At 45.4% G+C, this 16,156-nt stretch overlaps 1 protein-coding gene across 1 annotated transcript in view; it reads left to right on the top strand.

The window, feature by feature from the left end:
* The window catches only part of sorbs2b (sorbin and SH3 domain containing 2b), a 531,274-nt gene that overhangs the window by 357,441 nt on the left and 157,677 nt on the right, over window positions 1-16,156 (top strand). The window contains exons 7-8 of the mRNA XM_038805638.1: window positions 7,794-8,261; window positions 10,861-11,002. Of these exons, the coding sequence (XP_038661566.1) occupies window positions 7,794-8,261; window positions 10,861-11,002 (610 nt within the window). The remainder of the gene's footprint in view (window positions 1-7,793; window positions 8,262-10,860; window positions 11,003-16,156) is intronic.

The raw sequence follows: 16,156 nt of genomic DNA on the forward strand, positions 1-16,156 counted from the left end.
GGAGTTGGCACAGTAAGAAGTGTTACAACACCAAGCTAAAGAGCCATCGAAATGAAATGAAATGAAATGAAAATCGCTTATTGTCACGAGTAGGCTTCAATGAAGTTACTGTGAAAAGCCCCTGTACCAGCCTCCCCGGCGCCTGTCCGGGGAGGCTGGTACGAGAGATCCGTACTTCCTCTTTTAGGAAGGTCTGCCACACCACACACCAATCAGGCAGTGTGGAGGCCAGCGAAGGGCCTTGCCCAGCGATCAAAACCCCAGTTGCAGAAAGTGCGCCTACTGAGAGCTGCTAGCCAATCTGAGGCCAGCAGCTCTTGTGCTCAGCAGTGCCAAAAGGGAGGTTGGGACTGGTGTAGGGGTAACTCCTACGAGAGTCTCATGATCGTGGAGCAACCCAGGCCATAGAAAAGTGATGTTGGGGGATTTGTGGAGTGTAGGGGGGTCAGCAGAAAGGGCAGGGGGGATAGCTGTCAGTGGGCCCTCCTTCCTGATGTCCAGTCCCTCGATTGGGCACCAAGTGCCTTTGACCAACCGATATCAAACATCAGCAAAATCAGGCATCAGCGAGCATAGGTGCCACACCTTTAGCTGAGCTTATTAAAGGCTTGCAATTTTAAAAAGGGTCAAGTATTTGGCAAAGGTTATTCATTCTAAAGGAACAGGTTGCGTTGCTTACGAGCGATCGTGTAACAAAAGGATTTGTCTATAACAGCCACTGATGTTCTCCCATGTTACCCACCATCTGTGGTGGAGCATTTCACTGTCAAATTTCTGCAGTCTGGAGTTCTCTGCCCTGTAATATTTCTCTCCATCTTCAAACGATGCCTCAAACATTTCTCCCTGGCTGCAACTTTGATCACCTCTCCACACGTCTTTTCCCTCTCCTCCCATTCTTTTCTCTTGTTGACGCAACTTCTGTTGTTTTCCGAAAATTAAGGTCCTGTCTAAATCTTTGCCATGTTGTTCTGTACCCGGCTATAATTTGGACTGGACTAGTAATCCAGAGCCCCGTGATCCAGAGCCCCGTGATCCAGAGCCCCATGATCCAGAGCCCCGTAATCCAGAGCCCCATGATCCAGTGCCCCGTGATCCAGAGCCCCGTGATCCAGAGCCCCGTGATCCAGAGTCCCGTAATCCAGAGTCCCGTAATCCAGAGTCCCGTGATCCAGAGCTCCGTAATCCAGAGTCCCGTGATCCAGAGCCCCGTGATCCAGAGCCCCGTGATCCAGAGCCCCGTGCGGTTGATGCACTGACGATGGGGATTCAAATCCCACCACAGTGGCTGGTGGAATTTTAATTCAAATAAACCTGGAATTGAAAACTGGGCCGGGATTCTCCCCTACCCGGCGGGGCGGGGGGGGTCTCCGCACCTTTGGGGGCTAGGCCCGCGCCGGAGTGGTTGGCGCCATGTCGACTGGTGCCAAAACCGGCGGCAACGGCCTTTGACACCCGGCGGCCGGCGTCGGGGCTGGCCGAAAGGCCTTCGTCGGTTTGCGCATGCGCCGGTGCGTCAGCTACTGCTGACGTCACCACCGGTGCATGCGCGGAAGGGGGGTTCTCTTCCGCCTCCGCCATGTTGGAGGCCGTGGCGGTGGCGGAAGAAAAAGAGTGCCTCCACGGCAATGGCCCGCCCGCCGATCGGGGGGCCCCGATCACGGGCCAGGCCGCCATGGGGGCATCCCCCGGGGTCTGATCGCCCCGCGCCCCCCCAGGACCCCGGGGGCCCGCTCGCGCCGCCAATCCCGCCGCTACCAGAGGTGGTTGAAACCACGGCGGCAGGATTGGCCTCTCAGCGGTCTGTGGTGGGTCGGAGAATTTCGCCCCTGGTCTCAGTAATGATGATAATCACAAAACTATTATTGATTGTCATAAAAATTCATTTGGTTAACTGATGTCCTTTTAGAGAAGGAAATCTGCCATCCTTACCTGGTCTGGCCGAGATGTGACTCCGGACCCACAGTTGACTCTTAACCGACCCCTAAAATGCCTCGGCAAATCACTCAGTTCAAGAGAAAGTAGGGATAAGGGGAATAAATGCTGGCCTTTCTAGACACCACCATAATTAGGTCAGGGATCTCTGTGGATGTGCAGGGCGTTTCAATGTGACGATAATTTGAGAAATAATAATAACCTTTATTGTCACAAGTAGCTGCTTACATTAACGCACAATGATGTTACTGTGAAAAGCCCCTAGTCACCACATTCCGGCGCCAGTTCGGGTACACTGAGGGAGAATTCAGAATGTCCAATCCACCTAACACGTCTTTCGGGACTTGTGGGAGGAAACCAGAGCAACCGGAGGAAACCCACGCCGACAGGGGGAATGTGCAGACTCCGCACAGACAGTGACCCAAGCCGGGAATTGAACCTGGGGCCCTGGTGCTGTGAAGCCATAGTGCTAACCACTATGCTACTGTGCTGCCCACAGAGGCCCCTGACCCAATACTGTGGTTGACGCACTTCCAGCCTCTAATGAGTGTAACCACGCTTCCTGTCGTGAGAACGTGGTTTATTTTTATAAAATGGCTGCAGGGCAATTGAATTTATAGCCGTCAGTTAACATAAAATTATAGAAATCCACTGACCTTGTAGATCCCAGCTTGAATAGCTGCACTGATATGCCAACATGGCAACGTTGTAAAATAGTTCCTTTCTGTTCTTTATTTATTTATTGCTTTTTCAAAATAACCAAAAGGGCAGAAACTAGTTCAATATTTGGCTAATCTCAATGGGCCATTGAACGGTTTGAATGGAATATATTCCGTAGATGGATGGATATATTATGTACTGCGTCCTACCGTGTCAAACCCATTGTTTTCATCTTTCAGGGCAAACAAATTATTCTTTCAATTGTTCCATCTAAGTGCAACATTGCCTTTATATTGTCTGCAGGAGCCTTAAAGGAACAAATTTCACAATAACTTCATTGCAGTGTTACTGTCAGCCTACTTGTGACAATAATAAAAATTATTATTATAATAATTAGCAGTAGAATTACTCATAGAATCCCTACAGTTCAGAAGGAGGCCATTCAACCCATCGATTCTACACTGACCCTCTGAAAGAGCACCCTATATAGGGTCAGGCCCCTATCCCCGTAACCTCACCGAACCTTATGGACACTAAGGGGCAATTTATGATGGTCAATTCACCTAAACTGAACATCTTTGGACTGTGAGAGGAAACCGGAGCACCCGGAAGAAACCCACGCAGACGTGGGGAGAATATACAAACTCCACACCAGCAGTCACCTGAGGCCAGAATTGAACCCGGGACCATGGAGTTGTGGGGCAGCAGTGCTAACCACTGTTCCACCGTGCCACCTTACAATAAGAGAGAAACTCATGTTGTGAGTTCTGTTCAGCTGTTCACAGATTTGGGGCTTTATGAGGTAGAAGCGTGCCAGAGAATGTGTAGCGACACGATTATAATTGAGCAACTTCCAGAGGGATTTGGGAAATCTCATGCAGTGTAAAATTAGCAAAGCCCCAGTTTTGATCCGAGGTCAAGATCTTAATTTCGGCGAGAGTGGAGGTGACTTTGACTGAACGAGCGGTGCGGAGGAAAGTTGACCTGTAAGTTGGTCAATCATCCTCCACCTACTGAGGTTCATCTTGGTGCAGTTAAGGACAAGATGGGATGAAGGCCCTCTCCAAGATTGTAAATCACCTTCAGCTCACAATTTGCAGCAAAATATATATTTACATTACGTGTTTAACAAAGCAAAACGTCCCTAAGGGCTCAATGCGATCGCAATCAATGAAAAAAAATATTTCAATATTGAACAGGTGAAAGATAGCCGCAACAGCATACTGGGGAAAAGGGAGATTTACTCAGTTTCTAACTCACTATCCTGCTGTATTTGGCTAGACGGTCTAATGATGGGATGGTTTAGAACATAGAACAGTACAGCACAGAACAGGCCCTTCGGCCCTCAATGTTGTGCCGAGCCATGATCACCCTACTCAAACCCACGTATCCACCCTATACCCGTAACCCAACAACCCCCCCTAACCTTACTTTTATTAGGACACTACGGGCAATTTAGCATGTCCAATCCACCTAACCCGCACATCTTTGGACTGTGGGAGGAAACCGGAGCACCCGGAGGAAACCCACGCACACACGGGGAGGACGTGCAGACTCCACACAGACAGTGGCCCAAGCCGGGAATCGAACCTGGGACCCTGGAGCTGTGAAGCATTTATGCTAACCACCATGCTACCCTGCTGCCCCTTAGTTGGAGGTTTACACTGTATGCTGGAATTTCGAAGGTTATGGTTGCTGCCTGTTTCAATGTGATACGATACTCAACCAGAACTTTCCTCAGCTGAACTTTACCTATCCTGTACTGTTACCTCTGTTCCTGGGATGTGAATATCGCTGACAAGGCCAATAGTCTTGCCATGCCTAACTGCCCTGGTTCTGAATTGTTTACGATCGAGGATGAAGGGAAAAAGAATTGCTTTGAATTTGACGTCTACATTTTCCTGAAATTTTCAGGTTAAGCTTGAGCAAACTGAGATTGGGTATTTTTATTGAGAGATGGTTGCTGGCATTGAAGGTGTAATCAAAACTTGCCACTTCTTGTTGACTGATGATCTTAGAAAACATGTAAAATGGACTGAGGTTGAAATCGATCATCGGAAATTATGACCCCATCACTGAGGTGGGCTATGGGAGTTGGGGGAAATTCCCGCCTCGGTCGGCCAGGCTGGGGAGGAAGTGCCCACGAGATCTTGTTTGCCGAGGTGGTTGGGGGCTACACCCCCACTAACACACTCACATACCAGTGCCAAGCTATGCTTGGGGCATGAGGGGCCATGGGAGGGGCATAGCATGGCATAAGGGGTATGAAAGGCTAAAGGCATTGGGTGGGGCCATAGCTTGGCATGAAGGACGTTTTGAACTCGCCTTCATGCAGACTAGGGTTCATGACTCCTCTGAGGGGCTGTGTTAAATACAGCTCTTTTAAAAACCTGACTAGTCTCCATGAAAATTGCAGAGTGTTTGCAGTGTGTATTCATGTTTGTTCCTAGTTGATTAAGAAGCTAAAAACTGGGCAGCACGGTGGCTCAGTGGGTTAGCACTGCAGTCTCACGGCGCTGAGGTCCCAGGTTCGATCCCGGCTCTGGGTCACTGTCCGTGTGGAGTTTGCACATTCTCCCCGTGTCTGCGTGGGTTTCGCCCCCACAACCCAGAGATGTGCAAGGTAGGTGGATTGAACACGCTAAATTGTCCCTTAATTGGAAAAAATTAATTGGGTACTCTAAATTATTTTTTTTTAAAAAGAAGCTAAAAACTTCACGACACCAAAGTTGGCGACGGAGGTGCACCAAATATCAGTCAGAGACATCGAAAGAAACAAAATTTAAATGTAGATTTTGGAGGAAAAGAAGCTTGCCATGTACTCTGCACGGAAAGATCTGGAATAGTACAGGGAGCACTGTGAGTGCAAGGATCTTGCAACAATAGTTTGGAGCGGGGGGTGTTCCAAAACTTGAAAAAAAAGTCAGGTAATGCTAAACATTTCATGGCACATCGTGGTTACGCAAGTCCTTTCCATAGTAAAACTGGCAGGAATCTTTGGCGCTGTAGGCTGTATAATGAGAACACCAAGCGATGGTGTTCATACACAGTGGGGGGTGAGGGGGGGGGGGGGGGTGAACATTCAACCTCCTGCGAAGTCTATGCAACCAGAAAAAAACAAGCTTGAAAACCTATGATGAGATTGTGGAGATATTGCAGGACCACTTGTCACCTAAACCTTTGGTCATCGGCGAGAGGTTCACGTTCCATAGACGTAACCACAGACAAGGTGAACCAATCACACAGTTCTAGCTACTTTGATGAAATTAGCTGAATACTGTGAATTTGGAGATGTCTTGAATGACACCATTTGAGACAGATTAGTGTGTAGTTCAAGTGAAGCTATCCAAAAGTGGCTGTTAACAGAAAGCAACATAAGCCAAAAGAGGACTTTAGAAGTTGCGATCACTACGGAACGAGCAACTAAAGAAGTCCAAAAGTTGAGCTTGAGCACGAGAGCCCATAAAATATCAGCTGAGACCCAAACGCAGACACAGGTTCGAAATTGCCACGAAATACTAAAAATGGATACATGAGAAGTGGTTCCATTAAGGAAATTTATTGATGTAAGTGGACACACCGCAGAATTGTCCCCGCACGCCGTTAAAGGTAATGACCCAGCCCTAATGGGGAGAACCTGGCTGGAGAGAATCAAGCTGAAGTGGTTGGAAGTGAATCTCATGTCGGAGTCTGAAGCAGGTCTACTGAAGATTTTATTAAAGAAACATGCTATTGTATTTAATGGAGAACTGGAAGCATAAAAGATCTCAGTCAAGCTAAAGATTAAGGACGAAAGGCAAGCAAGGTTCCAGTGCAGAACGTCATCAGGCCTAAGGCTGAGGCAAAATTAGACAGGCTGGTCAAGATGGGCATCCTCAATTCTGTTGATGTAAGTGATTAGGCCACTTTGATAGTATCCGTGATGGTGGTTCGATACGCATTTGTGGTGATTTTAAAGTCACTATCAACCCGGTACTGTTTGAGGAGTTGCACCCTCTGCGTTTAATTTGCTGGGTTGGCTGGAAGCCACCATTTTAGTAAAGTTGATCTTAGTCAAGCTTATCTTCAGGTGAATGTGGATCCAGATTCACATCAATGGGCATGATCGACTGGCCACGTCACGCTCGAACAAGAGCACGGCTGAAGTTACCCTTACAACTGGCATGCGACACATCACCTTCAGTGATGTTTTCTCACATAATGCCCAATGGTGAAGAGAAGATCCTTGAACAAAGCAAAGGTTAACGATGCACAGGGGGAAAAATAAGCTCTGGACAACATTTCCAGAATCAAACATTTTTACCAATACCCACATGGAAGGAAATTTACTTTCCTAACAGATCATCGACCACTGACAACGATATTTCGGCTGCACGCTGGTGTTCCATTTCTAGCAGCGAGCTGATTGCAGATATGGGCATCGCTGTTGTCAGCACATATATACACAATAAAATAGTGTCATGTGAGAGTACCTTTAAGAAATGGGTGTTATCAAATAGCTATAGTGGATGTACATTTACGAAAGGGGTGTTTATCAAATAGCTGTAGTGGATGTATATTTAAGAAAGGGGTGTTTAACAAATAGCTGCAGTGATGTCAGAGTGTGGGTGGAGCTGGGCTGTCTTCTTTTACTTTTGTTTTTGAGCTGGCAGCTTCAGTGTGTGTTTAGTTTTGTTTTCACAGTTGGAGCTGCATCCTGCCAAACAAGGTTGAAGTAAGAGTTTGCGAACCCCTACATTTGTTTTGGTTTCTCTATGTCAAAGTGTCTGCTGAAGAAAATATGTTGGTGTATTGTTTTAAATGGGTTCAGGGCCTGATTCTTATCTCTGCTCAACTACGTAATTGGCATGTGCCATTAAAAGCCCATGAGGGCCATGATTTAAGAGTAGCTGAAATGCGGGTCAGAAACAGGCCCTTGGACATCAGTGTAGTATGATGAACCTAATTGTTAGTTGTTTTGTACATTTGAAACAGCTTCGGAAAGGATTATAAAAATGTAACGCAAATTCTGTCATAATCATCCTTAAAATCACAATAGAGGCGTGCAGTGAGACAATGATATTTTGTTTCAATACAATCTACAATCATTGAGAGTTTGAGAATTAACTGAAGGCATTGTTTGAAAGACTGTGAGATTAATTTTCCCCAACATTTAATAACATGTTCTTGTGTTTACACCCATAATATTCTGCCTCCTTCAGCCTGAAAATCAGTCCGAAGAGAAAATGGCATCCACGCTTAATACATCACAGGGATGCTGGCAAAACTCACCCGACGTTGCTTCACCTCTTCCTCTGCTACGTACTAACAGGACTCTTCTCTCGCCTTTGTATGGTGTGGAGCGAGAGCCAGCTACCTTGCCAACCTGCGATGACTTCATTCCCTCCCACCTTCAGAAGGCCCATTATCCTACCCTGTCATCTTACAGTTTACCTGCCCTGACCTCGAATCTTTTTACCCACCCGAATGAAGCATCTTCGTTTGTTACTGACTCCACTCTGAGTGAATATTCGTCTTGCAACCTAAGTGAGTCCTCCACAGCCATTCTAGATGAGCTGCATATGTGTGGCTATGACACCTCGGATCATTCTGACACTCCATCCCCAACCCTGAGTCGGATGTCCGCAATAACTGATGATACAACCACCACTACTACTGCTCCCGCTCATGTAATTACCCTTCCTGTTAACCCACCTTGCTAAACCAGGTGGCATATTGCAGTAGGGAATAATCATAACCAAATCTCTCGTGTTCAAGGTGTCTGCATGTTCTGTACTATCTGTTGCTCTTTGCTTATGTGATTTACCACCTACTTGTGCCACCTGCAATCACTGGCAGCTACTAACAGTTTGTCATTTAACAATAATGGATGTCCTTTTTATTAGTCTGATTTATTCACACAACTGCGGTGCATCTTATTGTGCTACACAACTCTCTCCTAAAAGGATTTGGATTGGGAACAAAGTGAGCCAATTAAAATGTTCACCATGGTTAGGAATTTGCCAATGTTTCAGAATTTCTGCTGTGTAATTTTTGTTCATTTGTGAGATATGCAACATACTATTTAACTAACCCCTTGTATTGCAGATATTAAAAATCTAATTCAAGTCAAGACTGATCTGAAAGGCCTCTTAAGGCTCACTTACAGTACAAGTGTTTTCACCATTATTTTAAATCAGGATCTTTAAAATACCCATGGTCATTGTGACTAGGGTAAATATAATCAATTTTATCAAAATCTTTACAAACTGAAAAATTACAATGAGAGGTTGCAATTCTTTTAAAATTTAAGTCAAGAAATATTGGACCCTTTGGTATCAAAGTCTGTTCTCCTTAAGCACAGGTAAAACTGCTGCGGAAGGTACTGATCTCAATTTCTCCCACTTAATGATTGAGAAAATGATAATTGAATTGTGCTTTCCTCTTCTGACCCACCTTCATTCAATCAATTTTGTGATTCTGCTTCTGTCAAATCTTGGAAACTGGCAGCTTCTGGGAGGTGTTCTTGTGACAGGAATTCATCGCTGAGTAGGGCAGCACGGTAGCAAAGTGGATAGCACTGTGGCTTCACAGCGCCAGGGTCCCAGGTTCGATTCCCTGCTGGGTCACTGTCTGTGCAGAATCTGCACGTTCTCCCCATGTCTGTGTGGGTTTACTCCGGGTGCTCCGGTTTCCTCCCACAGTCCAAAGATGTGCAGGTTAGGTGGATTGGCCGAAAAGGTTAGGAGGGGTTATTGGGTTACGGGAATAGGGTGGAAGTGAGGGCTTAAGTAGGTTGGTGCAGACTTGATGGGCCGAGTGGCCTCCTTCTGCACTATATGTTCAGTGTTCTACGTTTACCTTGCTGCAACGGAAATACTACATTTCTACAGCTATTTCTCAATCTTTAAATATTCTGTGCTTAGGACCAGCTACATCCCTGAGCACAAGATAAAGTTACGGAGCATTGCAACCTTCAGCTCAAGCACAATCTCTTTGGGTTTGACATCCCTTTGAAGAAATGGCCGTGTGTAGATTAATGTTGTTTATGCTTGAGCAGGAAAGGTTTAAGCCTTAAGAAGCAAATAGATGCAGGTACAATTAGTTCACTGCTTGTACCAATTTTCCACCGATAGTTAGGCTTTCATAGTTTGTTCAAAATAAAACACCCTTATTTCACAGCATTGTAAATCCCCCTTGGTAATTTTAAGTTAGTTAATCTTTCTGTGCTGGTGCAGGTGAAACTAGATCTTGTTTTAAAACCCATGTGATATTTTACGATTAAGGTGTCATAAACCCCACGAGGCCCACGGGGAGACCATTATTGATCTCCCCATAGAGCTCGTGGAGTACGAGCTTCCCCGGTTGTGGATGGAGCCATCCACCCAGCTCGGGCTCGTGCAACCAAGCATGGAAGCCGGCCTGAGCAGGGACCAGCAGGTTGGTTGTCCCAATGGGGACTTGATTGAAGATAGTTACTGCTGTTAAAGTAAAATAAATCATTATCCTACCTACTGCTGGCTTCCTTGATCATTAAGTAAAGAAAAGGAAATGAAAGGTATGAAGGGGTCTGATGATTTAATGGCACTGACGATGAATGGTGGTGTGGCATCTGTAGGTGTGTGTGGTTTAAAGAGGAACGAGAAGAGTGAGCGTTAGGTAAATGTACATTTAGTGGAGATATGCACCAACACTTCACCTCAAAGTGGGCAAAACGCCTGATATTCGTCAGATATTATCCGCTAAACCTGTTGCCCAACAAAATAACAGAAGGTTGTGTTTTACCCAGTTTTCATTGTTTATCCTATTCTAACTCCGGTTTCTTTCTGTGGATGTGGAAGCACTGACTGCATGAGGTGACAAACAACACATTTAGTTTTATTCTCATTGGAACTAATTTTCCCTGTTTTGGAGATAACCGTGATTTTCACATTGTCAGAACTCATGATGCAGTTGAAACTACACTAATTTGGAGAGTGGGGAGGGGGCGGGGTGGGGGGCTTGGTGTGGGGAAAATGTGTGACAGAAATGGTATCCTTGCCTGGAAGTCTGCAGTCGTGTGTGAAGGCATTTGTCTGGGAAGTTGGAATGTTCACATTCAGCGATCTTGATAACCGGATGGCACTCTACTCACTCTAGTGACCTGTGTGTGTTTCTCTACGTACTAATCACATCGCCACTGTTACCTTTTCTGGATGGCAAAGTCTTACATCTTTCTTCTTTGACAAAAGTAGCGTTAATTCCTCCCTGGGTGCTCATAATGGTCTGTTTGTTTCTTGCTGAACACAGATGGCAGTGAATGGAAATTCGCGCACTGATAGCAGCAGCCCAATGAGTTATTTGCAAAGGCCCTTCTCACCATCATCAGCCTACCCCTCGCCACCTTCAGTCAATCCAAACATTGTTGCAATGCAACATAGCAGAACCATGGGTAAGCTGTTTCTCTGCAATGTTTACTTTGTGCAATTGTGTTAAAAGCTTTGAGTGAATCATGTGGCACACAGCTGTCTGTTTAATCTGTAACAGTGACCTATATTGTTCAGTGACATTTGCTGCACAAACACACAAATGTAACTGTAGTCGGTATTCTTACACATTGGAAAATTTAAGGGCACTTTGTGTTTGTAGTTTTATTCCCATAGAATGTATTTAATAAATAAGTAACCGTTCTGGTTAATATGAAATAGTTGAAGACTCAAATTTACATCCACTTTAAAGTTCTTAAATACTTACGTTCAAATATTTTGTTAAGTCATGACTGTATTAACTGTTTTCATGTCCTATAAGTATTTGCTATTTGCTTAGATGAAGAGAAAAATATTGTAATTTGGAACAGTACATTTGGTTATCTTTATTTGTCAATACATTTTTCAGAGTTCTAGCAACCTCCCCCTCCCCCCCACCCCCATGCCTCCATGAGGACAGTAATCTTGAATTTGTTATTCTCTTCTCTCTGCACCAGGACTGGTGAAACTAAATTCTTTACCATTTTAAATCAATGTGATTTTTTTCTTTAAAAATGAAGTGAAAGATATGAAGGGGCCAGATGATTTACTGGCACTAATGGATGATGCTGGTTTGGCATCAAGTGCCTTGATGTAGAACGAAGAGTGAAAGTGTTTGGTAAATACACCCCTCATGTCAAAATGGATGAATCCCTAGATATACATGTTCGTCACTTAGTATTAGCTAAACCAGTTACCCAAGGAAGTGGCAGAATGTTGAGTTGTACCAAACGTCAGGCATCTTTATTGTTTATTCTAACCCAGTTGTCTTTCTGTGGGTGTGGAAGCACTGACTGCACAAAGTGACAAACGCCATGTATAATCTTGTCTTCATCGGAACTATCTCTTCAATCCACCACCATTGCTTTGACTTGCAATTATGGCCCCAATGACTTGCCTTCTATCTGAGAGATTTAGATGCTGTGCTCCCATGTGTAGCCTGCAGAAGGCCTACCTGCGCTGGGCTGTTTCCCTGGTGCCAGCTCCACTGCAGGAGTCACTCCGCTGGCTACATCTTCTCACTCAATCCAAAGCCGGGTTACTGACGGAGTGACGTGGCCCAGAACCAACCATATCCTGCCACTTGGTTCAAGCTCCAGCTCCGGTCCGGGACACGGAGAGGGAAATCCCAATCGGCCATGGAAGAGGCAGCGTTCCCCACAGGACATGGGCCTGAGTCCTCTGGCACCGGGCTCCTATCCGCCCAAAAAGCTGGTTTGCCATTCCTGAGCAGAGCAGATCCGTGGCACTGACCAAGGAGAAGCCAGAGCAACCCATTGACAGCTCAGTGAGTGGCAGCAATGAGAGACTGAGTCCCGGGAAGTCCAAGATATCCAGGTGTGTGAGGAAAGTGGGAAACGAGGAGGGGATGAATGAGTGGGGGTGGCTGGGGAGGGTTAACTGGGAGGGGGGGGGGGCACTAGGTGGGGAGGGAGGGCTGAGTGAGTAGGGATAAGTCAGTGGCTGAGAGGGGAGGGAGAAAACCATTGAGTGCATGGGGGTGAGTGGAGAGGAGGGGATGAGTGAGCTGGGTGGAGAGGGAGAGAACGATTGGCAGGTGGATAGGGAGGAAGGGAATGAGTGAATGAGAGGTAGGGGATTTGGGAAGAACGGCTGACTGAACGCTTCCACTGTTTTGATCCCCCTGTATCTGCCATAAGCTTCCCATTCCTTATCCAATCCTGTACATCCCTTAACATCAAGCGTTCTCTGGACTTATTGTTCCCACCCTTTATTTTTATTGGAACATGTTGGCCTTGTACTCAAGTTCCTTTTTGAAGGACAGTTTTCTGATGTGGATTTTACTGCAAGTAGCTGCTCCCAGTCTGCTTTGGCCAGATCCTGCCTGATCACAATAAAATCACCCCCCCCCCCCCCCCCCCCCCCCCCTTCAGAATCTTTACTTCTGGTCCATCCTTGTTCTTTTCCACAACTACCTTAAATCTTACCGAGTTATTGGCACTCAGTGAAATGTTCCACCACCTTGCCTGCTTCATTCCCTAAAATTAGGCCAAGTACCCCCCTCTCTCTTGTAGGACTCTCTACTTGCCTGCTCAAAAAGCTCTCCTGTATGCAGCTGAGAAATTCTGCCCTCTCTAAGCCTTTCACACTTTGCCAATCCCAATTAATATGGGCAAGTTGAAATTCCCTACTATCATTACCCTATTATTTTTACACCTCTCTGAGATTTGCATATCTGTTCTTCTGTCTCTCCCTGACTGTTTGAGGGCCTAAAGTACACTCACAGCAAAGTGACTGCCCCCTTTTTGTTTTTAAGTTCTACCCATATAACCTCAACTGAGGTACCTGCTAAGATATTATCCCTCCTCACTGCAGTAATTGACGCCTTGATCAATAATGCAACACTATCACCTCTTTTACAACCTCTCTCCACTCCCCTCCCCTCCCACCCCACCCCCTGCTCCTAAATCGTCTGAAGATTCTACACCCCTGAACATTGGTTTTTGCCTTCCCTCAACCATGTCTCTGTGATAGCAGTAATACTCCCATGTGTTAATCAATGCACTCAATTCATTTCACCCGTAAGACTTCTTGAATTAAAATAAATGCCATCTAGCTGTGCCATATTCCCTTCATGGCACCAGGAGGAATCGAGAGATTGTAACTTTTGAGGTCCTGCTTTTCAATCCCTAAATTCCTGTTGCATGACCTCATCCCTGAGAAGTTACTTCTGGATTTCAGGAAACCTCCTCATCATATACAGATTGCAAAACCGTTCTGACAGCTGTTTCAAGTTTCCCTTTGGGATTTGGGCAGCTTGGCATTTACCATCAGCCGTACGGTAACGGGGCCTTTTTGATTTTCATCACTCACATCTTTGTATTTTGTCTCATTATTCTGGACTTTGTCGGGCTGACAGGGGTCTTGCCCATCGGTTCAATACAGCAGATGGTGGAGGAATGTCTTTTCCAACAGCAAGTTTACTCTTCAAACAGCTCTGTAGAGTAACAACTCCTTATGGTTCCCCACATCCAACTATTCCAGTGGTGTCCATTTATATTATACTTTTTTGGGGGTTGAGACAATGATCATCACCTGACTTTAACAGTGAAATTGCCGAAGGATGCAACTGCTGATACATTGACACAAGATACTTGCCTGCTCAATCTCGCTAGACATTCCAAAAAACAACCACCACTTAGCAAAATAATGCTTTGTTATAATCCCTTATTGTGTTATCCAAAACTAAATGAAATAAGCCTGACAATCATTCACATCCCTGAGTCTAATTCATTTGCATACCTCACTCCTGACCCTTTGCTATTCATTCTAATAGAACAGAGCCAGTTCAATTAATCTATTTGCAATCATTCTATGTTTGGCAAAAACTGTCTGATATAGAATACCTATTGCCTCAACTGTTTGTTACAATGATCTATTTTATAACCTCTGAGTAGCATATTTGCAACTTTCTGTTCCGAACTTAAGGTAAATGCAAAGGAAAAGGAGCCATTTGATCCATCGTAGAATTATATGCGGGACAGATGGAGGCCATTTAGCCCATTATTTCCATGCTGACCCCTGTGGAGCAATCCAGTCAATCCCTTCAAGAGCATATGATCCAGAGCTTGCATTCATTTTATTTATTAAGACGTTGGCCCATGAGGGTCATCAAGTGACCCCCGCCCACTCAATTGAACTCCTTTACCATACCTCTCCTGGGAAAATGTCAAGTTACCTTACTAATGTCTGCATAATCCTGAATTCCTCCGCTCAACATGGTAAATATCATAAAGATGGGTGTACCATGTGTGTTAGTTGAAATGAGCAAGTGAATCGAGAATTGGCTAAAATATTGAGCAATTTTAAGCCGGTATTTGGATATGAAAGCTTGGATGGGAGTCTTCTTGGAGCTGCTCCTGCACTATCACAACACCGGCTGAATTCTGGTGCAGTTTAGCTAATGGAAAGGGAACAATTCTCCAGAAATTCCCCTCCTTGTTCACATGGCTCTGTACATCGTTTGGTGGGTGAACCGACGAGTGCAGTTAAAGTCTATAAATACTGAACTAGCTGTCCATTATTTTCAACAATTTACATCCCTGCTGTTGAATCTAAACCTTTATACCTCTTGCACCCGGAATCCCAGAGCCCTCCCTGTTACACCCGGAATCTCAGAGCCCTCCCTGTTACACCCGGAATCCCAGAGCCCTCCCTCCTACACCAGGAATTCCAGAGCCCTCCCTCCTACACCCGGGAATCCAAAGCCCTCTCTCCTACACCCGGAGACCCAGCACGGTTAGACAGTGGTTAGCACAGTTGCTTCACAATTCCAGGTGGATTGGTTATGCTAAATGGCCCTCAGTGTCCAAACAAGGTTTGGTGGCATTACGGGGAAAGGGTGGAGGTGTAGGGATAGGGTGGAGATGTGGGCTCAGGTAGGGTGCTATTTCCAAGGGCTGGTGCAGACTCGATGGGCCGAATGGCCTCCTTCGGCACTGTAAATTCCATGATTCTATTTGTATGTGTGTTTGTCTATTACGGGAGCTTGAAAGGGACATAGTTAGCTTTTGGACACAAACCTTCCAGTAGAAAATCTGTTTCATGTTCCTAAATGGGTAACTCCTTGGACAAGAGGACTCCAGTCTACATAGCTGTAGATTTTATGTTGCTTCCTCCACTGCACACTTTCACAACACATGTTTTCTTCCAAGGCAGGGCTAGTGACATTACAATTTGCTGTTTCTCAGCTAGTTTTCCATTCATCCCCCTCAAAGCCTGTTCTATCAGGTAGTAAAGCCAAATTCAGCATTATTCGAATTGGTAGAACTACTGGCAGAACATGGTCTCCACTGACACTTTAATGTATGCCCTACAGGAATTAATTAATGCCATGTGTGAGCACAAGCTGGAAATATTTGTTCAAGTGTTCTACTAAGTCAGTTAGTCCTATATCAGAATGTCCCACATAATATCGAATATCGTCAGCATCTGTGCTATTTCAGTTGGCATCACTGCTTCCCAGTGAGATCTTTATTTATTTCTCATCATTGTTCATAACCCATTATTTTAATCTCCTACCTAAAAAAAAGAACTGCACTGTTGCTCTGATTTTGTTT

Source organism: Scyliorhinus canicula, chromosome 8 (genome assembly GCF_902713615.1).
Source record: "Scyliorhinus canicula chromosome 8, sScyCan1.1, whole genome shotgun sequence".
In the NCBI taxonomy this organism is placed as follows: Eukaryota; Metazoa; Chordata; class Chondrichthyes; order Carcharhiniformes; family Scyliorhinidae; genus Scyliorhinus; species Scyliorhinus canicula.